Source organism: Bufo gargarizans, chromosome 1 (assembly GCF_014858855.1).
Source record: "Bufo gargarizans isolate SCDJY-AF-19 chromosome 1, ASM1485885v1, whole genome shotgun sequence".
In the NCBI taxonomy this organism is placed as follows: Eukaryota; Metazoa; Chordata; class Amphibia; order Anura; family Bufonidae; genus Bufo; species Bufo gargarizans.
The window spans coordinates 344,671,349-344,693,573 of NC_058080.1; the positions used below are offsets into that span (position 1 = coordinate 344,671,349).

Consider the following 22,225-nt stretch of genomic DNA (forward strand, 5'->3'; position numbering starts at 1 on the left):
CAGGGGTCAGTACAGAGATCTATCCCATCAGCTATTTATCCCCAGGACTGTGACAAGGGGACATCCTCTGCGTCTGGAGGAAAGAAGGTTTGTACACAAACATAGAAAATGATTCTTTACGGTAAGAGCAGTGAGACTATGGAACTCTCTGCCTGAGGAGATGGTGATGGTGAGTACAATAAAGGAATTTAAGAGGGGCCTGGATGTATTTCTGGAGCGTAATAATATTACAGGCTATAGCTACTAGAGGGGGGTTGTTGATCCAGGGAGTTAGTCTGATTGCCTGATTGGAGTCGGGAAGGAATTTTTTATTCACTTAAAGTGGGGAAAATTTGCTTCTACCTTACATTTTTTTTTTTTTACCTTCCTCTGGATCAACTTGCAGAAAAACAGGCCGAACTGGATGGAGAAAAAAATGTCTTTTTCGGCCTTATGTACCATGTAACACATGGATGTCAAACTCATGGCCCTCCAGATGTTGCAAAACTACAACTCCCATCATTCCCTTATAGCTGTAGTATGCCCAGGCATGATGGGAGTTGTAGTCTTGCAACAGCTGGAGGGCCACGAGTTTGACATCCCTGATGTAACATATCTTAACCAATGATTTATATAATGTGTCATTTATGTGTAACAGTGTGTCGATATATATATATTGTACCATGTATATATCATTTAGAATATATATATTTTATGCCGTGTGTATCTCACTGACTGAATATAGCCTTAGGTCTAGAAAGTATTGAAGTTTTTTTCCTACTAATTGGATTTCAGGAGAGCTGAATGTTATTAGTCGTCCATATGGACAAGTTAAATATATAAACCCGGATGCCAAGTAAGAAGGCCCATTGTCCCGTTGTCCATTATCATGAATTTAAAAAGACAGTAGAGGATAGTGACTCCACCATGTCTAGATTATGGGTAATTAAAAATGTCAGGAAGAAACCCTTATTACTGATGTATATTGGAGAGGTTAAGAAGGTCGTGGGAACGTATTATGTATTTAGAATTAATGTTTAAGGTTGTGATATTTATCTGCAATACCACAGTGCCATCTAGAGGGAGATGGAAAATATTATATTTTATAACTTGTTTTCCATTTAGCATATCAAGTGTTAAGATGACATCATAGGAAGCTGATCATAAGAAAGATACCAGAAGAAACTTAAATTATATTTTGACTACTAGAGAACTGGTCTCATCCGAGACTCTGCCCAGCCTTGACTTGGTAACGCATTTTATATTTATTGCTTGTGATATTAACCACCTCAGCCCCCCTAGCTTAAACACCTTTAATGGCCAGACCACTTTTTACAATTCTGCACTACACTACTTTCACCGTTTATTGCTCGGTCATGCAACTTACCACCCAAATGAATTTTACCTCCTTTTCTTCTCACTAATTGAGCTTTAATTTGGTGATATTTCATTGCTGCTGACATTTTTACTTTTTTTTGTCATTAATGAAATTTTTGCAAAAAATTTAATTTTTCACTTTCAGTTGTAATTTTTTTTATAACGACATCCATATATACATTTTTCGCTAAGTTTATTGTTCTACATGTCTTTGATAAAAAAAAATAAAAAAAGGTTTGGGTAAAAGTTATAGCGTTTACAAACCATGGTACAAAAATGTGAATTTCCGCTTTTGAAGCAGCTCTGACTTTCTGAGCACCTGTCATGTTTCCTGAGGTTATACAATTCCCAGACAGTAGAAAAACCCCACAAATGACCCCATTTCGGAGAGTAGACACCCTAAGCTTTTCGCTAATGGGCATAGTGAGTTCATAGAACTTTAAAAAAATTTGTCACAAGTTAGCGGAAAATGAAATTTTTTTTCCATTTCTTTTTTCCTTACAAAGTCTCATATTCCACTAACTTGTGACAAAAAAGTAAAAACTTCCATTAACTCACTATGCCCATCATGAAATACCTTGGGGTGTCTTCTTTACAAAATGGGGTCACTTGTGGAGTAGTTATACTGCCCTGGCATTTTAGGGGCCCATATGCGTGAGAAGTAGTTTGCAATCAAAATCTGTAAAAAATGACCGGTGAAATCCGAAAGGTGCTCTTTGGAATGTGTGCTCCTTTGCCCACCTAGGCTGCAAAAAAGTGTCACACATCTGGTATCGCCGTACTTAGGAGAAGTTGGGTAATGTGTTTTGGGGTGTCATTTTACATATACCCATGCTGGGTGAGAGAAATATCTCGGCAAAAGACAACTTTTCCCATTTTTTTATACAAAGTTGGCATTTGACCAAGATATTTCTCTCACCCAGCATGGGTATATGTAAAATGACACCCCTACTTCTCCTGAGTACGGCAATACCACATGTGTGACACTTTTTTGCAGCCTAGGTGGGCAAAGGGGCCCACATTCCAAAGAGCACCTTTCAGATTTCACAGGACATTTTTTACAGTTTTTTTTATTTCAAACTACTTTGCACGCATTTGGGCCCCTAAAATGCCAGGGCAGTATAACTACCCCACAGGTGACCCCATTTTGGAAAGAAGACACCCCAAAGTATTTAGTGATTGGCATAGTGAGTTCATGGAAGTTTTTATTTTTTGTCACAAGTTAGTGGAATATGAGACTTTGTAAGAAAAAAATAAAATAAAAAATAATCATAATTTTCCGCTAACTTGTGACAAATAAATTTAAAATTCTAGGAACTTGCCATGGCCCTCACGGAATACCTTGGGGTGTCTTCTTTCCAAAATGGGGTCACTTGTAGGGTTGTTATACTGCCCTGGCATTTTAGGGGCCCATATGCGTGAGAAGTAGTTTGCAATCAAAATCTGTAAAAAATGACCTGTGAAATCCGAAAGGTGCTCTTTGGAAAGTGGGCCCATTTGCTCACCTAGGCGGCAAAATAGTGTGACACATGTGGTATCGCCGTACTCAGGAGAAGTTGGAAAATGTGATTTGGGGTGTCATTTTACATATACCCATGCTGGGTGAGAGAAATATATCGGCAAAAGACAACTTTTCCCATTTTTTTTATACAAAGTTGGCATTTGACCAAGATATTTATCTCACCCAGCATGGGTATATGTAAAATGACACCCCAAAACACATTCCCCAACTTCTGAGTACGGCGATACCACATGTGTGACACTTTTTTGCAGCCTAGATGCGCAAAGCGGCCCAAATTCCTTTTAGGAGGGCATTTGTAGACATTTGGATCCCAGACTTCTCACGCTTTAGGGCCCCTAAAAAGCCAGGGCAGTATAAATACCCCACATGTGACCCCATTTTGAAAAGAAGACACCCCAAGGTATTCAATAAGGGGCATGCTGAGTTCATAGAAAAAAAAAAAATTGGGCACAAGTTAGCGGAATTTTTTTTTTCTCACAAAGTTTTCCTTTCCGCTAACTTGAGACAAAAATTTAAATCTTTCATGGACTCAATATGCCCCTCAGCGAATACCTTGGGGTGTCTTCTTTCCAAAATGGTGTCATTTGTGGGGTGTTTGTACTGCCCTGGCATTTGAGGGTCTCCGCAATCATTACATGTATGGCCAGCATTAGGAGTTTCTGCTATTCTCCTTATATTGAGCATACGGGTAATGAGATTTTTTTTTTTTTCGTTCAGCCTCTGGGCTGAAAGAAAAAATGAACGGCACAAATTTCTTCATTCGCATAAATCAATGTGGATGAAAAAATGCCAAAAAAAAGAAAAAAAAAGGAGGGGAAAGGCGTCTGCCAGGACATAGGAGCTCCACCCAACATCTATACCCACTCGTATGCCCTGGCAAACCTGATTTCTCGATTCACATCAATCGATGTGGATGAATAAATCATTGCTGGGATTTTTTTTATTTTTATATATATATATATATATATATATATATATATATATATATATATATATACACACAAAGTGTTTGCCAAAGCATATGAACACCGCCGCCTCCTCAGCTCATATGCCTCGGCAAATGTATCTTTTAGTGCAGAGGAGAAATCTCGTCTTGCAGAGCCGCATACACCGACTTTTGTGTAATCTGACAGCAGCGCAATGCTTCTGTCAGAATGCACATCAGTGCTGCAGCTAGTCGATCGGTTGGTCCACCTGGAAGGTAAAAAAAACAGGCCGCAACGCAATAAATTTATTAATTTTACAATAACTTTTGAACAGAACATATAAACTAACTTTTTGAACAGAACATATAAACTAACTTTTTGAACAGAACGTTAACTTTTATTTTATTTTTTACCTTTATAGGACAAACCTCTCTTTCCCCATGGGACAATGTGCAAAGTGCAAATCGCCCAAAGATGTGGCGAAGTACATTATGCACTTTGTCCCAGGTGAAAGGAGAGGTTTGTAGCAGCTCTGTGTGAATGGGCCCTAATAGCCCTGTGTGCCTGTTTTGTGAGATGTGATCCCTATGCTAGGTGTACCTGTGTGTGGTACTTCTGGAAACACTCCCCAAAGAATAGGGCAGTCAGGACAGAAATAGCGGGCGTCACACCTTATTCCACTCCTGCTACAGACACAACATCTTTTTCGGGGCGACTGTTGGGTTGAGGTACCGGCAACGACACTGGGGAAATGTCGCTCGTGTAGACTGCTAACTGCACTGGTGGATGGGGCCACGGAACCTCCTGGATACAGGAGGTTCTCGAAGATCTCTTCCTGAAATTTGAGGAAGGATCCTGTTCTCCCAGCCTTACTGTAGAGAACAAAACTATTATATGCAGCCAATTGAATTAAATATACAGACACCTCCTTACACCAGCGCCTGGTGCTTCAGGAAACTAAATACGGAGACAACATCTGGTCATTGAAGTCCACCCCTCCCATGAGCAAATTATAGTCGTAGACACAGAGGGGCTTTTCAATGACACTGGTTGCTTGCTCAATTTGGATTGTCGTGTCTGCGTGAATGGAGGAGAGCATGTAAACGTCACGCTTGTCTCTCCATTTCACCGTGAGCAGTTCTTCATTACACAATGCAGCCCTTTCCCCCCCTTGCAAGACGGGTGGCAACGAGCAGCTGGGGGAAGCCCGCGCGACTAGTGGGTGCCACAGCAGCCAATCTGTTCTAGGAACAAATGCCTGAAGAGGGCCACACTTGTGTAGAAATTGTCCACATAAAGATGGTACCCCTTGCCAAATAAGGGTGACACCAAGTCCCAGACTGTCTTCCCACTGCTCCCCAGGTAGTCAGGGCAACCGACCGGCTCCAGGGTCTGATCTTTTCCCTCATAGATCCGAAATTTGTGGGTATAGCCTGTGGCCCTTTCACAGAGCTTATACAATTTGACCCCATAGCAGGCGTGCTTGCTTGGTATGTATTGTTTGAAGCCAAGGCGCCCGGTAAAATGTATAAGGGACTCGTCTACGCAGATGTTTTGCTCAGGGGTATACAAATCTGCAAATTTCTGGTTGAAGTGGTCTATGAGTGGACGAATTTTGTGGAGCCGGTCAAAAGCTGGGTGGCCTCTGGGAAGAGAGGTGCTATTGTCACTAAAGTGCAGGAAACGCAGGATGGCCTCAAATTGTGCCCTGGACATGGCAGCAGAGAACATGGGCATGTGATGAATTGGGTTCGTGGACCAATATGACCGCAATTCATGCTTTTTTGGTTAGACCCATGTTGAGGAGAAGGCCCAGAAAAATGTTTAATTCGGAAACTTGGAATGGTTTTCACCGGAAATGCTGGGCATAAAAGCTTCCCGGGTTGGCGGATATAAATTGAGTGGCATACCGGTTTGTTTCTGCCACGACTATGTCCAAGAGCTCCGCAGTCAAGAACAGCTCAAAAAATCCCAGGGCCGAACCGATCTGAGCTGTCTCAACCCGAACTCCAGACTGGGAGGTGAAAGGGGGAACTAATGGTGCGGCTGAAGTTGGGGACTGCCAATTAGGATTTGCCAGCACCTCAGGGACTCTAGGGGGTCTACGGGCCTGTCTGTGCGGTGGCTGCAACGGGGCAACTATTGCATGTGCCACCGTACCAGCTTCAACTGCCCTTCTGGTGTTTGCCACTTCACCATGTTGTATGACCGTGCTGGTACTAGGTCCAGGGAGGGCTGCGCTGCTGGTGTATGCCTCACCACGTAATCCGACAGCGCCAGCCCCACACTGCTGCCCTTGAAGCGGATCCTGCGCAACCTTTGGTCTAGCAACACGGGGCCGGGTACGCCTGGTGGTATCAGGGACCTCAACCTCCTCGTCCGAACTTTGTGTCAGACTGCCACTGCTTTCTACAGGTTCATATTCTGACCCTCTAGATTCGTCAGATGAGGGTTCCCATTCCTCATCCGAATGGGTCAGAATCCTGTAGGCCTCTTCAGAAGAATACCCTTTGTTTGACATTTGGACTACTAAATTTAGGGGGTATTCCCCGAGACTACCCAAGAAAAAAAGCAAGCCCGTCTTACAAATGGAAGGCTAGAGAAGTACCGGAGGCCGCTGCAATTGATACAAAAAAATCAGTTTTGATATTTTTTTTATCGCCGCCGTGCTTGGAAAGTGATTGTGCAAAGATAAAAAATAAAATAAAATTGTCACTGCGGCAGGGCGGGCGTGGGTGAACGCACGTGTGGGCGACCGATCAGGCATGATCGGGCAAACACTGCGTTTTGGGAGGAGGGCGAGCTAAGGTGACACTAATACCATTATAGATCTGACTGTGATCAGTTTTGATCACTTACAGATGCTATAAAAATACAAATGCTGATTAGCGATACGCTAATCAGCGAATCAGTGACTGCGGTGCGGTGGGCTGGGCGCTAACCGATTGCTAACTACCTAAAAAAGGGGCCTAAACTATCCTAAAACCTATCAGTCAATACCAGTGAAAAAAAAAAGTGACAGTTTACACTGATCACTTTTTCCTTTCACTAGGTGATTGACAGGGGCGATCAAGGGGTTAATTGGGGTGATGGGGGTGATCTGGGGCTAAGTGTGCTGTTGGTGTGTACTCACTGTGAACTGTGCTCCTCTGCTGAGACCATTTACAAATATAATGTGTTAACTGGCTTCTGATTTGTTTGTTTTTTAAATCAGCTTGCCAGCCACGATGACGTGACCCCCCCTCTAACTTTTGCCGGCCCGCGATGAGCATGCGCGGGCCGGCTAAGCGAGTCATCTCGCGTCTCGCGAGATGACGCATATATGCGTGACTGTGCCTCAGACTGCCGCCTCCGGACCGCGATCCTGCGTTAGGTGGTTAATAAGATACTTCTATCAGTATATAGATAAAAATCCCCATATTGTGGGAATATATAGTGTTCAGCGCCTCCATAATGTTTAGTGTTCTATTAGCAAAGATGCATATTGCTAATGGAAAATCTAGCATTATTTAAAAAGAGGACTAAACCTTTGGAAAGTTATATTCCGTAGTCTGATTGCAGAATTGAATAAATGATCATATTAATATCATATATATTTTTGATTGTCATAGGCTGAGACAGAGTCAAGGGACAACATTTATTGCTCCTGTATTAATCTGTGTTTTGTCATGTTATAGCTTGTTGGTAAACAGAAGATCCTGAGTTTCTCTTGATATATTAATTATTGGTCTGTTTGCTAAAAATATAGCACATATGTAACTTTCAATCGTTCTGTATCGGTGAAGTGATGATGTTTGGTTACAGCACCATCTAGTGGTGAGTGGCATCACAGTTTAAAATCTGTATGTCTGAAAATTGTCTGTATTTTTATTGAATTTATATGCATCCGGTAAACACATTTTTGCATAAATGATTACCCTTTTTTTTTATTTATTGCATAAATTAAATTTAGAGTCTCAAGATAAAAGAAAAGGCGTTTTTATGTCCGCCTAGTGGATTTCCTGACTGATTTCCATATTTTATTGACATTTTATCTCTTATATAAAAAAATAGTTTTGACTAATTCAACTACCATGGGCAAGACCAAAGAGCTGTCAAGACACCAGAGACGAAATTGCGGTCCTGCACAACGCGGGAAAGGGCTACAGGGCAATTGCCAAGCAGCTTGGTAAAAATAGATCAACTGTTTGAGCAATTGCTAGAAAATGGAAGAGGCTAAAGATGATTGTCAGTCTCCCTCGGACTGGGGCTTCATGCAAGATCTCACCTCGTGGGGTATCAAGGATAAGAAAGGTGAGGAATCAGCCCAGAGCCACAAGGGAGGTGCTGGTCAATGACATGAAGAGAGCTGGGACCACAGTTTCAAAGGTCACTGTCGGTAGAACACTACCCCATCATGGTTTCAAATCATGCATTGCACGGTTCCCCTGCTCAAGTCATCACATGTCCAGGCCCATCTGAAGCTTGCCAATAACCATCTGACTGATCCAGAGGAGGCATGGAGAGAAAGTCATGTGGTCAGATGAGACCAAAGTAGAACTTTTTGGTCTAAACTTCACTTGTCATGTTTGGAGGAAAAATAATGAATTGCATTTTAAGAACACCATCCCTACTGTTAAGCATAGCGGTGGTAACATCATGCTTTGGGGGGTGCTTTTCTGCAAAAGGTACAGGACGACTGCACTGTATTAAGGAGAGGATGAATGGAACATCTTTGGAGGGAGCTGAAACTCTGTGTTGCTCGCGAACAGCCCCGAAACCTGACAGATCTAGAGGAGATCTGTGTGGAGGAGTGGGCCAAAATCCCTGTTGCAGTGTGTGCAAACCTGGTCAAGAACTGAAGGAAACGTTTGACCTCTGAAATTGCAAACAAAGGCTTCTGTACCAAATATTAACACTGAATTTCTCAGGTGTTCAAATACTTATGTTCAGCAGTGCAAGACAAATACATTCTTTAAAAATCATACAATGTGATTTCCTGAAGAAAAAAAAAATGTATTATGTCTCTCAGAGTGGGAATGCACCTACAATGTGAATTTCAGACCCCTCCATGATTTCTAAGCAAAATCACAAGGTGTTCAAATACTTAAGTTTCTCAATGTATACCTGTTTAGGTTTTTTGAGGTTTATTATGGTTCGATAAGAACCATCTGGTTCTGTTATGAGAAAGAGGTTTGAGTAATAACAATTTTTGCTGACAAATCGGGACTTGGGCGACTACTCCTAATTTCAGAAGATCCTGGACCCCGGAGCAAATCTTCTTCCTGGTTTGGTTTGATCTGAGGGACATGGTCATAAATCTGTTTGGAGGGGAAGAAGAGAATTCTATTCTGTACCCTTTTTCTATTATACTCAGTGCCCATGGATTTGATGTTACTGCTGTCCTTTGGGCTAGATAATTTCTGAATCTTCCCCCAAATCTGGCATCATTGCTTTTCGCTTGGTCTATTTTGGGGATTAAGGAGAAAACCTCTTCCCCTTCCACCCTTAGGTAAACTCCATCGTCCTGACTTCCCCTTCCCCTGTAGGATCTCTCTTGATTTGTAAAAGGCATGAAAGAGCTGCTTTCTTCTGAAAGGTTTCTCTTCTGGAAAAAAAAAATTTCTCGTCGGTTGCTTTCTCTAGAATTTTGTCCAAAATTAGACCGAAAACATACTCCCCCGTGAAAAAGCTATAGAGCAAAGTTTCTTTTTGGAAGCTTTATCACCTGTCCATGATTTCATCCATAGTGCCTTCTTAGCCGCATTTGAGGCTTCAGCCAAAAAGGCTGTCGTTGATTTTAGTAGTGGTATGGAATCTTATATTTCTTCCCTAGGTGCTTTATTTTTTTATATGATTTTCTAGCTCGTTTAGCCAAAGATACATGGATCTCGCTACAGATGTCAGTGCGATATTTGTTTTTACGCCAAACATTGCAGCTTCCCAAGACTTCCTAAGAAGGCTAGCCACCTTCCTTTCCATAGGGTCTCAACTGTGACGAGTCCTCAAATGGTAATGAGGTTTTCTTATTTACTTATTTACTTTTGCAACCAGCACATCTATTTTTGGGATTTCAATTTTGATCAAATAAACGTTTTTTAAATTCTCTGGATATACTCTGCCTCTTTTCTGGGTCTAACCACTCATCCAGTACCATTTCTTTTATATTTTCATTAATTGGAAATATCCTAGTACACTTGGTTCTCTGCCCTCCAAACATTTCCTCCTCGATAGAATTGGGTTTTTGTACTTCTTTAATCCCCATAGTTGCCCTGACTGCTTTCAATAGATCAGTCATTTCCTCTGTAGAAAAATAAACTTTGATTCTTCTACGATTTCTCCTTCGGATAAAGGATCTTTACCATCCCACTGTTTTGATGAAGATGTTTCATCCTCTAGTCAGAGGAGGAGTCAAGTACTCTTTTTTGGCGCTTAGGAGGTTGAGGACATGGAATTAATCTCTTTCATAGAAGGAAGATTTCACCTCTTCATTAATTAGGGATTTAAATTCTTGAATGATTGATGGTTGTTGTTCTCACACTATGTTAGCAATACAATCAGCTTTTTTGTATATTTATTCAGCAGTTTTTTATAGCAGCATATACATTTGTTACTCTTCTTAGGCCTGTTCAGAGACCTATTAGTAAGAGATTTAACTCCATCAATTGCAAAAAGTATATTAAGACAATATATGAAGTCTTAAATATGTGTATTTGAACATGTAGGCACCCCCACTAGGAAATTGCCATCCAGAAAATAGAGGGTTAGGAATAACACTGGTTTACCCACATGTCCATTCACACATAATCAGTAGTATGCTGCCACCAGATGCAGGACTTACAGTTGCTGGCGATCGAGCATCAAGCTCTCTGGGTATCTGTGTCTCATGCCCCGACATGATTCAGCCCTGACCTCAGATCAGAAGCATCATGGCTTTCCCACTGATGGCCTTTTAAATGAGTCAGTCCCGCAGTTTGCAGTACTTCCGGACGCGCTCGCTCGACTTGGAAGTGACGTCACATTCCATGCAGCCTATGCGTCCTTACGGCTGCTTATCCCACGGGGGGAAAGGAAGCCACGGCAGCATGTGGAAAGGCACCCGATCAACGGGATGCGAGCCTTCCTGTCACCCCGTCCAGCATTGGTAAGCTTACAGCTGGCGAACAGGGTTATCACCAGAGAAAATGTATAGCCCAACAAGGAAGGCCCTAGATTCCCGATGTGGTGCCCTGGGAATAAATAAAAAAAAGTAAAAACAATTCATCTTTACCTCCCTGACGACAGAGAGGCCTTCTTTCTCTGTCCTGGCCACTGTAGGGGAGGGAAAACACTGGGGAATGATGGAGGAGGGGGGCAAGTTAACCTCTCTCCGTTTCCTGCCCCTACAAAGGTCAATCTCCTGTTATAATGGTGGTGAAATGGAAAAGTTAATTTTTCATTTTCACGGTCCAATGTTAATAAATAATATGAGATAAATGTAGGGCCAAAAGCATCACTACACCCCCTAGCTGAATTCCTTGAGGGGTATAGTTTTGAAAATGGGGTCAATCTGAAAAATTTCCACTGTACTGGTTCCTCAGGGGAGTTCCAAATGCTACATGGTGCCCAAATCTCATTCTACCCAAAACAGAGCTACAAAAGCAAAATGGTGCTCCTTTCCTTCTGAGACCTGCATTTTAAGACCACAGTTTAGACAACAGTTTAAGAACACCTATGGAATATTGCTGTACTCAGTCGCAATAATGTAACTTTGTGGTGTGCTTTATTTTCCTTGTTAACATTTGTGCATATGAAAAATAGTGACCTAAAACTATATATTATTTTTTATTTTCATATAATTTAAAGGGGTTCTGCACTTTGTTTTAACTGATGATCTATCCTCTGGATAGATCATCACCTTCTGATCAGCGGGGGTCAGCTGATCAGCTGTTTGAGAAGGCAGCGGCACTCCAGCAGCGCTGCGGCGTTCTCACTGTTTACCGCTGGCCAAGTGACGTTACGACTAGTATCACCTAGCGTGGGCGGGGCTAAGCTCCATTCAAGTGAACAGAGCTTAGCCCCGCCCATGCTAGTTAATACTAGTGGTGACATCAGTTGGCCGGCGGTAAACAGTGAGAAGGCCGGGTGTCAGACCCCCGCAGATCAGAAGCTGATGATCTATCCAGAGGATAGATCAGTTTAAACAAATTGCAGAACCCCTTTAAAAAAAAATTCTATGAAACATCTGTTGGGTGACAATGCTCACTATAACCACTAGAAGAATTCCTTGAGGGGTTTTGATTCCAAAATGGCACCTTTTCTAGTAATCCTTGTGTTCTTGCACCCCAAGACTTTGGCAAACCTGAAATGGTGGCTGAAAAACAATAAAAACAAATGTAGACTCTAAAGTCAAAGCACACCTTCATTTCTAAGGTCAGTATTTGAGTCAAGTAGCACCCTAGGGCCACAATTGGAATATAAAAAAAAAATGCTGAATTTGTGTAATAAATATGGATTTTTACGTCCATTTTATCAACAGTCGTATTCACAAAAAATTGAACAACATTGAAAACCTTCAATAAAAAAATGAACTTTTAAATTGCACCTCTATTTTGCGTTAATTCCTGTCAATCACTTAAAGGGTTAAACTTCCTAAATGCCATTTTTAATGTTTTAAGGGGGTGCAATTTAAAAAATGGTTGACTTACCGGGAGTTTCTAATATATAGGCCTCTCAATCACTTCAGAACTTAATTGGTCCCTTAAAAAATGGGTTTTTAATTTTTTTAATTTTATTTCATAAATTGCTGTTAAACTTATAAACGTATAAACATCTCCAAAGTATAAAAGTGTGTTTAAAAAAATATGCCAACATAAAACCCGTTCGGTCCTTAAGGGGTTAATAGGAGAGAATATCACCAAAAGGCATGGCATTAAATACTTTCCTACCCAAGATGACTCACTGATGAGTCCTACTTACCGTATGTGGTCAAGGAATGTCATTAGCTGCTGTTGACTGACAACATCCCACTAAACTAAAGACCCTTCTTTATGAACTTCACTTAATCCGTAGGTGACCCGCACAGTGCATGTACTGCGCTGTGGGACGTGACTTAGCGCTCTTTCACACATGCGGATTACCTGCACAGCATCCGCTCGTATGAAAGACCTCAAGGAGCTGCGCCCGTTCAGCAGCAGGGACCTGGCTATAACTGACAGCCGAGCCCCTGCTGTATATGCCAGCATCAGTGAATACAGAGATGACAGTACATTAACCCAGCCCAGGCTGGGTCTCAGGCATACTGTCATTGTAATACTAACCGGAAATGCATTACCATACAAGATGCATTGTAATGCATTGTAGAGGCTATCAGACCCCCAAAAGTTGAAACACAGTACAACGTCTCCTTGCGGCTGCCCCCATACAGTGTAACGTCTGCTTGCGGCTGCCCCCATACAGTGTAACGTCTGCTTGCGGCTGCCCCCATACAGTGTAACGTCTCCTTGCAGCTGCCCCCATACAGTGTAACGTCTCCTTGCGGCTGCTCCCACACAGTATAATGTCACCTTGTGGCTGCCCTTGTGCACCCACACAGTATAACGTCTCCTTGTGGCTGCCCCATACAGTATAACGTCTCCTTGTGGCTGCCCCATACAGTATAACGTCTCCTTGTGGCTGCCCCATACAGTATAACGTCTCCTTGTGGCTGCCCCATACAGTATAACGTCTCCTTGTGGCTGCCCCATACAGTATAACGTCCTTGTGGCTGCCCCATACAGTATAACGCCCTTGTGGCTGCCCCATACAGTATAACGCCCTTGTGGCTGCCCCATACAGTATAACGCCCTTGTGGCTGCCCCATACAGTATAACGCCCTTGTGGCTGCCCCATACAGTATAACGCCCTTGTGGCTGCCCCATACAGTATAACGTCCTTGTGGCTGCCCCATACAGTATAATGTCCTTGTGGCTGCCCCATACAGTATAACGTCTCCTTGTGGCTGCCCCATACAGTATAACGTCTCCTTGTGGCTGCCCCATACAGTATAACGTCTCCTTGTGGCTGCCCCATACAGTATAACGTCCTTGTGGCTGCCCCATACAGTATAACGTCCTTGTGGCTGCCCCATACAGTATAACGTCCTTGTGGCTGCCCCATACAGTATAACGTCCTTGTGGCTGCCCCATACAGTATAACGTCCTTGTGGCTGCCCCATACAGTATAACACCCTTGTGGCTGCCCCATACAGTATAACGTCTTCTTATGGCTTGCCCCCATACAGTATAACGTCTCCTTGTGGCTGCCCCCATACAGTACAACGTCTCCTTGTGGCTGCCCCATACAGTATAACGTCTCCTTGTGGCTGCCCCATACAGTATAACGTCTCCTTGTGGCTGCCCCCATACAGTATAACCTCTCCTTGTGGCTGTCCCACGCAGTATAACGTCTCCTTGTGGCTGAGCCCCTGCCCCCATACAGTATAATGTCTCTTTGTGGCTGCCCCACACAGTATAACCTCTCCTTGTGGCTGCCCCACACAGTATAACCTCTCCTTGTGGCTGCCCCACACAGTATAATGTCTTCTTCTGGCTGCCTCCACACAGTAAAACGTGTTTTTTTTCTTTTAAATGGGTATTTATCGCGATATATATATCGTTATCGCGATAAATTTCCTAATATCGCTATCGTCTGAATATTTTTGATATCGCCAAACCCTAGTTTCTACTGTAGGGGGTGCATCTGGGGATCTTCAAATGCGATATGATGCCTGAAAGTTATTCCTGTGAAAGCTGCCCTCCAAAAGTCAAACTGTGTCCCTTCTCTCTGCGTGCCCATACAGCAGTTTATGACCACAAATGGGGTGTTGCTGTTTTCAGAAGAAATGGGTAACAAATTGTTAGCTTTTTTTTCCCCTATTACCCCTTTCGAAAATAAAAATATCTGGAGGAAAACATTTTAGTTGAATTTAATTTTCACTTTCACAGTCACGCGTTTCTAACTTCTATAAAACGTCTGTGGGATCAAATCACTCACCACACCCCTCAAAAAATTACAAAAGGGGTGTGGGTTACATTTTGGGCATTTCTACTGTAGAGGTACCTCAGTGTCTGTTCAAACACAATATGGTTCTCAAAAATCATTTCATCAAAATCTGCCCTCCAAAAACTATATACCCTTCTAAGCCCTGCCGTGTGCACATACAACACGCCACATATAGGGTGTTTACTTAAACTACAGAATCAGGGTAATAAATAGAGGTTTGTTTGGCTGTTGAACCTTTCTGTATTACTGGAATATGTGATTAAAATGAAAAATCTGCCCCAAAAAAATTAAATGGAAATTTGGGAATTTCACACTTATTTTCCTAAAGCTTTTGTGGAAGACATGTAAAGGGTTAACAACATTTGTAAAAATTAGGGGTGTAGGTTCCAAATTGGGGTCATTTATGGGTTGTTTCTATTATATAAGCCCCTCAAAGTGACTTCATAACAGAACTGGGCCGTGGACATTTTCTTGAAAAAAATTGGTTTTAATATTCAAAGAGTTCTAACATCCTAAAAAATTCAAATTACGTTTACAAAATGATGTAAACAAAACACATGGGGAATGTTAAGCAACAACTATTTTATGAGGTATTACTAACTGTCTTAAAAGAAGAGAAATTTAAATTTTGAAAAAGTTGAATATTTTCCAAACTTTTTAACTAAAAAGGTGAAACATATCAACTCAAATTTACCACTATCAAGAAGTCCAATGTGTCACAAGAAAACAATCTCAGAATGGCTTGGAAAAGTAAAAGTGCTCCAAAGTTATTACCACATATATTGACATGTCAAATTTCCCAAAAATGGGGTTAAATAAACTGTACAATAAATTGAATCGCAAGTTTACAAGCAAATTCAGGCTCACCGCTTCGTAGCACCAGTCTTTTAGGACATCAAGATCACCTCTTACAATTGCCTTTGGGGGGAAAAAAAAATAAATTAAAAAAAATAAAGATTGAAAAGATTATTAAAAAACAATAAATGATAGTGATAAACATTAAAATTTTACTCTCCAACAGCCTATAGAAAACACTAGCAATTATTATTGCATTAATTGCTGGACAAATAATATTAAATCTATAGTCTTTTTACCTGTAGAGAGATGGTGACTTAATAGGACAGGGAGGCACTTAATACATTCAAGAGGCCAAAATCAAATATAGTCAAGTTGTTGCCTATTAGGGCTTTTCTTAATATTAATTTGCATTGGTGTGCTCTGTTGTAAAACAGTTATAAAATCAATGCCTTTCTTACATATCACCAGTTCTGAGATTCTCCTAAATTATGCACATAGAGTGGATATAAAAAGTCTACACACCCACTAAAATGCCAGGTTTTTGCTAGGTATAAAAAACTAAAGTCAGACCAAACAGAACCTTGTATGCCGAACTTGAAAACACGTTCGCTCAACCCAATTGGTAAGTTATCAGCTAATCCTGGCAGAGCACATGGGTACCCTGTATGCTAGGAGTTAGTAAACCTATGGGGGAAAGGGGGGGCATTGGCAGCAATATGCGCTTCTGCTCGTACACACTGCTGCTGCGGCCCTATTCATAAAGTGTCTACAGCCCGAACTCCGTTGAGCAGTCAGCGGTATACAGAAATGTCAATTTTAAGCGCACACAGAATGGTGTACTGTAATAAAATACAAAATCCATTAATAAAGTACAGTATATTACAAAAACTATTACTAGGGCATTAGGGACTTCTTATTAAAATTGTACTCAAAGGTTTAGTTACTCTTACTTAAGGGTTACTTAAGGGTGTAAGCAACCACATAGTTTTAGTTATTTATTTTTCCACCCTAAAAGATTTTCGTTTTTCCATTGAATTGTACAGATTAGGCCGAGTTCACATCAGCGTTCGGCCTTTCCGTTCGCCTACTCAGTTATAGGAGCAGGAGAAGGGAAAGTACGGATTTGGCACATAACGGAGCCAAACAGAGCCTACAGACCCCATAGACTATAATTGGGTCCGTTAGGTTTCCGCTCAGAGGAAGATTTTTGAATCGGAGACAAAAGTCCTGAGCGCACAACTTTTGGCTCCGCTACAAAATCATCTGAGCAGAAACCTAACGGACCCCATTATAATCTATGGGGTCCATAGGCTCCATTCGGCTCAGTTAAGTGCCGAATCCATCCTTTCCATTCTCCTGCTCCTAAACGGAGCAGGAGAACGGAAAGGCTGAACGGTGATGTGAACCCAGCCTTATAAGGTGACATTAAATGTGAAAGATTTCTGAAATGATTGTTCTTGGTCTTATTTTTAACATGATAAAAACCTGGCATTTTAAACCTGGCAGGGGCTTGCAGACGTTTTATAGCTACTGTGCATGCTGTGGTAGTGATTGACAGAATTACCTACACGAGTTTGTATACAGTCATGGCCAAAAGTTTTGAGAATGACACAAATATTAGTTTTCACAAAGTTTGCTGCTAAACTGCTTTTAGATCTTTGTTTCAGTTGTTTCTGTGATGTAGTGAAATATAATTACACGCACTTCATACGTTTCAAAGGCTTTTATCGACAATTACATGACTTATGCAAAAAGTCAGTATTTACAGTGTTGGCCCTTCTTTTTCAGGCCTCTGCAATTCGAATGAGCATGCTCTCAATCAACTTCTGGGCCAATTCCTGACTGATAGCAACCCATTCTTTCATAATCACTTCTTGGAGTTTGTCAGAATTAGGCTACTTTCACACTTTCATTTGGGGTTCCGCTTGTGAGATCCGTTTGAAGGCTCTCACAATTGGCCCCGAACGGATCCGTACATCCCCGATGCATTCAGAATGCATCAGTTTGGCTCCGTCTGCCTCCATTCCGCTGAGGAGACGGACACCCAAACGCTGCATGCAGCATTTTGGTGTCCGCTTTGCCGTGCGGAGCCAAACGGATCCGTCCTGACTTACAATGCAAGTCAATGGGGATGGATCCGTTTGACGTTGACACATTATGGTGCAATTGCAAACAGATCCATCCCCCATTGACTTTCAATGTAAAGTCAGGAGTCCCTATTAATATACCATCAGATCGGAGTTTTCTCCAATCCGATGGTGTCACGAACTATGGATCCGACCGCTCCGGATCCCACAGCTGTGACGTAGTGGTCTGTGACGGAGTCTGCGCACACACAGAGACCTCACGTGACCGGGGTATTACCACTCGGCTAACACCCCCCACTACACTTCGGTAACTGCCACCACGTGGGTTCCCGGTCCACGAGCCGACTATCCGGGTCATTCACTATCACACAGATCAGTGGATGAACCGGATATCACTTACTGACCAACCGCAGTCAATCACCCCCAGCTACAATTCCTAAATGCAATGTAACTAACTACCTGGTAACGTCTCTTCAAAGGCAAGGTACGTTGTTCAGCAGCTTAGAATATGGAAGACTTGGCCACTTAGATTTTATAATCTTTAATAAGCGGTAAAAAGCAGTGCAGACAAGTCTAATGAAAATGACTATAAAACTACAGAATAATAATAACAATATAAATAATCACGACAGTTCAAATGAAAGGGAAAAAGATGAAAGAATACTTAGTTTCTCTGGGTTTCAGATGGTCGTTCATATGTCCTTTTTGAATCCTTGCAAACCCCTTTTCAGTATGTATCAGGGGAGACCCTCAAAGTTCTTCTGATACAGGGATATGCCGTCAATGTCCAATTAAGTGTCTGGTGATGTTCCATGGGTCTCTCTCCTCTGTCCTTGTGCATGGATTTTTATGAACTCTGCCATGGGCAGGAGACTTACTCCTGTCAGCCAATGGCAGCAGAGTGACTGTCAATCCTAGGGATTGCCCCCAAGTGTTTTATGACCCCATCAAAGTTCAGTTCCTACAAGGAGGATTATACTTAAGCCCGTATCTCCTTGATACATCGGCATATTGTTATACAGAATACATATTTGCGATCCTTATTTATTTACCTACAGAATGAGACCACACACGGTAATGCTGGGACCTGTAGTTCTTCTACCACCCATAGGTCAGCTAAGGAATCACATCCTCTAGTCATATTGGATACCCAATTAACCACAATACTCTGTAGAGCCTGGATCTGGTGTCAGAAAGGGCATAAGTTGATTCATAAATGAAATATGAAAGTGGACTGGTTTTATGCCCAGAGCTAATTAAGGGCTATTAGCTCTCCTCAAACCAGACCTGGAAATTAATGACGTCACGCTCCAGCCAGGCTTGACAGCGAGCTGGGCCTGGTATAGCTTTTATGACCTTTTATTGCTGGCCTTACAGAGTAGTGGTAATAAAAGTGTCCATCTATATCATAGGTAACCCAGGCTTCAAGAAGATGAGAGTTCACTGGTTTTTTACATAGGCCAGAAGCATATAAGATGGCTACCCAGAGGAATTATGTATGTATGCCGGCACACCTCCCTCTTTTAAAAGGTTGCCTGGGGAAATGGCCACAAGCCTATTCCCCAGCAACCCAGCCGTCTCCGGACGATTCTCCCTGCCGCGACAACCCGTCGGCATTTCCATGTAAACTACCTTTTCTGTGCTGCACGGTGAAGTTGTACTGCTGCAAAATCAGGCTCCATCTCAGCAGTTTCTCCTGCGAGACGTGCCAACCAGCTGAGGGGATTGTGATCAGTGATCACTGTGAAATTGCGTCCATACAGGTAGTGTTGTAGCTTTTGCAGGGACCACACAATAGCTAAACACTCCTTCTCTATTGTGGAGTAGCTGGTCTCCCTGGCCAGTAACTTACGGCTCAGGTATAGTACAGGATGCTCCTCCCCGGCCTGGTTCACCTGACTCAGGACTGCACCCAGACCAAAGGCGGAAGCATCCGTGTGGACCACAAACTTCCGAGTGAAATCTGGGGCCTGAAGCACAGGAGCACTGGCTAGTGCATCCTTCAGGGCCTGGAAGCCTTGCTCGCATTCCGGCGTCCATGACACCATCCTGGGCAGCTTCTTCTTGGTCAAGTCTGTCAGAGGCTTGGCCAGGGCGCTATAGTTCGGGATGAACTTCCTATAGTACCCGGCCGTTCCCAAGAAAGACATGACCTGCTTCTTGGTGAGAGGTGTTGGCCATCTCGTAATGGCTTTCACCTTCTCTATTTCCGGCCTCAGTGTGCCTCCTCCTACTCTGTGGCCTAAGTAAGTGACCTCATTCATGCCCAGCTGGCACTTGCTAGGCTTAACAGTTAGTCCAGCCGCAGCAAGTTTGTCCAGTACTTGCGACAGGTGCACCAGATGCTCCTTCCACGTGGGGCTATACACGGCAATGTCGTCTAAATAGGCGACAGCACATTCTTCTAGTCCTTCCAGCAAGTCATTCACAAGCCTTTGAAAGGTGGCTGGCGCATTCTTCATCCCAAACGGCATTACAGTAAATTCGTATAAGCCGAAAGGGGTGATGAAGGCCGACTTCTCCTGAGCCTCCGAGGTGAGGGGAATCTGCCAATACCCCCTGCTCAGGTCCATGATTGTCAGGTAGCTGGCTCCTGCCAACTTATCTAACAGTTCATCAATCCTGGGCATGGGGTAAGCATCCGAGGTTGTGATGGCATTCAGTTTCCGATAATCCACACAGAACCTGGTTGTCTGATCTTTCTTCGGGACCAGAACCACCGGTGAGGCCCAAGCGCTGTGGGATTTCTGAATGACCCCGAGCTGCTTCATTTCCTCGATCTCCCTCCTGAGGTCTGCCTGGACCTCCAGTGAGACACGGTAGGCGGACTGCTTTGTGGGAGCATGTGTACCTGTGTCCACATGATGGACTGCAAGGTGAGTTCTCCCGGGTTTCCCTGTAAAAGTGTCACGGTGAGCCGTCAACACTTCTAAGAGCTGAGATCTCTGCTGGGACGAGAGTTGAGGGTTGAGGGTTAAGTCCACCTCCAACTCTCGAGTGTCAGCTAGCAGATCTAGTAGGGGGTCGGCCTCCTCCCTTTCGGGCAGGCTGCAAACCGGCATAACATGTGGCGTTCTCTCGTGATGCTCCTTGAGCATGTTGACGTGAAACGTCTTCTGTCTCCTACCTCCCTCTCCAAGGCCCACCACATAATTTACCTTACTCAGACATTTGACAATGGGGTACGGCCCTTCCCATGCAGCTTGCAGTTTGTTTTGCCGCATTGGCAGCAGGACATAGACCTTCTGCCCCTCCTGGTAGATTCTCTCTCGGGCAGTGCGGTTATACCACTGCTTCTGTTTGCTTTGGGCCTGCACCATATTCTCCTGTACCAGACCTACCAGCGACTCCATTTTGTCTCGGAACCTGAGGACATAGTCTACTACAGAGACTTCAGTTCCGGCAACCCTGCCTTCCCAAGACTCTCTGATTAGGTCTAGGGGACCTCTTACTCGTCGACCATACAGGAGTTCGAAGGGCGAAAACCCGGTTGACTCCTGGGGAACCTCTCTGTAGGCAAATAGCAGGTGAGGTAGATATCGTTCCCAGTCCTTCCCTTGCGCCTCCACAAACGTCTTCAGCATCTGCTTCAACGTCCCGTTGAAGCGCTCACAGAGGCCGTTTGTTTGTGGGTGGTAAGGGCTGGCTACGATATGGTTCACCTGTATTTTCCTACAGAGCCCCTGCATTAGTTCAGACATGAACTGAGGTCCTTGGTCGCTGAGAAGCTCAGCTGGGAACCCCACTCTCGTGAAGATCCCCAGCAGGGCGTCTGCAACCTTGTCCGCCCTAATGGAGGATAACGCCACTGCTTCCGGGTAGCGCGTCGCGTAATCCACCAGGGTTAATATGAACCGTTTACCCGAACTGCTGGGGATGGCCAGTGGACCAATGATGTCCACGGCCACCCTCCTGAAGGGTTCATCAATTATTGGTAAGGGATTCAATGGAGCTCGGTGACGGTCTCCTGCTTTGCCAACTCGCTGACAGGTGTCGCAGGACCTGCAGTACTTGGCGACATCTGCCCTGAGGCCAGGCCAGAAAAAATTCTGCATCACCCGGGACTTTGTTTTGGTTATTCCCAGGTGACCAGCTAAGGGGATCTCATGAGCCACTTGCAGTAATTGTTCCCTGAACTGCACAGGTACAATGAGCTGCCTCTTGAGTGGCCCCACCCTACTGTCACTGTGGGAGATGTCCTCCTTATACAGTTTCCCATTGTCCCAGCACACTCGGTATTTGTCTCCCTCAGTGGGAGGGCTGGCAGCTAACCCTCTTAGCTGCTCCAAGGTAGGGTCATCTCTCAGGGCCTGTTCAAAGGCGGCACTACAAGTCCCAGCCAGCTGTCCTGTGGCGAACAGGGACAGTGGCTGAGGCTCTGACGCGGTTAAGTCCACAGGGTCCGAACCGGTGGAAGGGGACACTTCCACTTGCTCTTCCCCAATGGAGCGTTCCGCTGCGGCTTTTGCAGCCCTGCGAGTGACGGGCAACACAGGCACAATAATGTCATCACATTTAACATTTGCACAACTTGA

At 43.6% G+C, this 22,225-nt stretch overlaps 1 protein-coding gene across 2 annotated transcripts in view; it reads right to left on the reverse strand.

Moving 5' to 3' along the window:
* Positions 1-22,225, reverse strand: part of TIMM44 (translocase of inner mitochondrial membrane 44) — a 311,940-nt gene that overhangs the window by 59,135 nt on the left and 230,580 nt on the right. For both annotated transcript variants that reach the window (XM_044306675.1, XM_044306666.1), the window contains one exon: positions 15,673-15,723. In XM_044306675.1, coding sequence (XP_044162610.1) covers positions 15,673-15,723 — 51 coding nt within the window. The remainder of the gene's footprint in view (positions 1-15,672; positions 15,724-22,225) is intronic.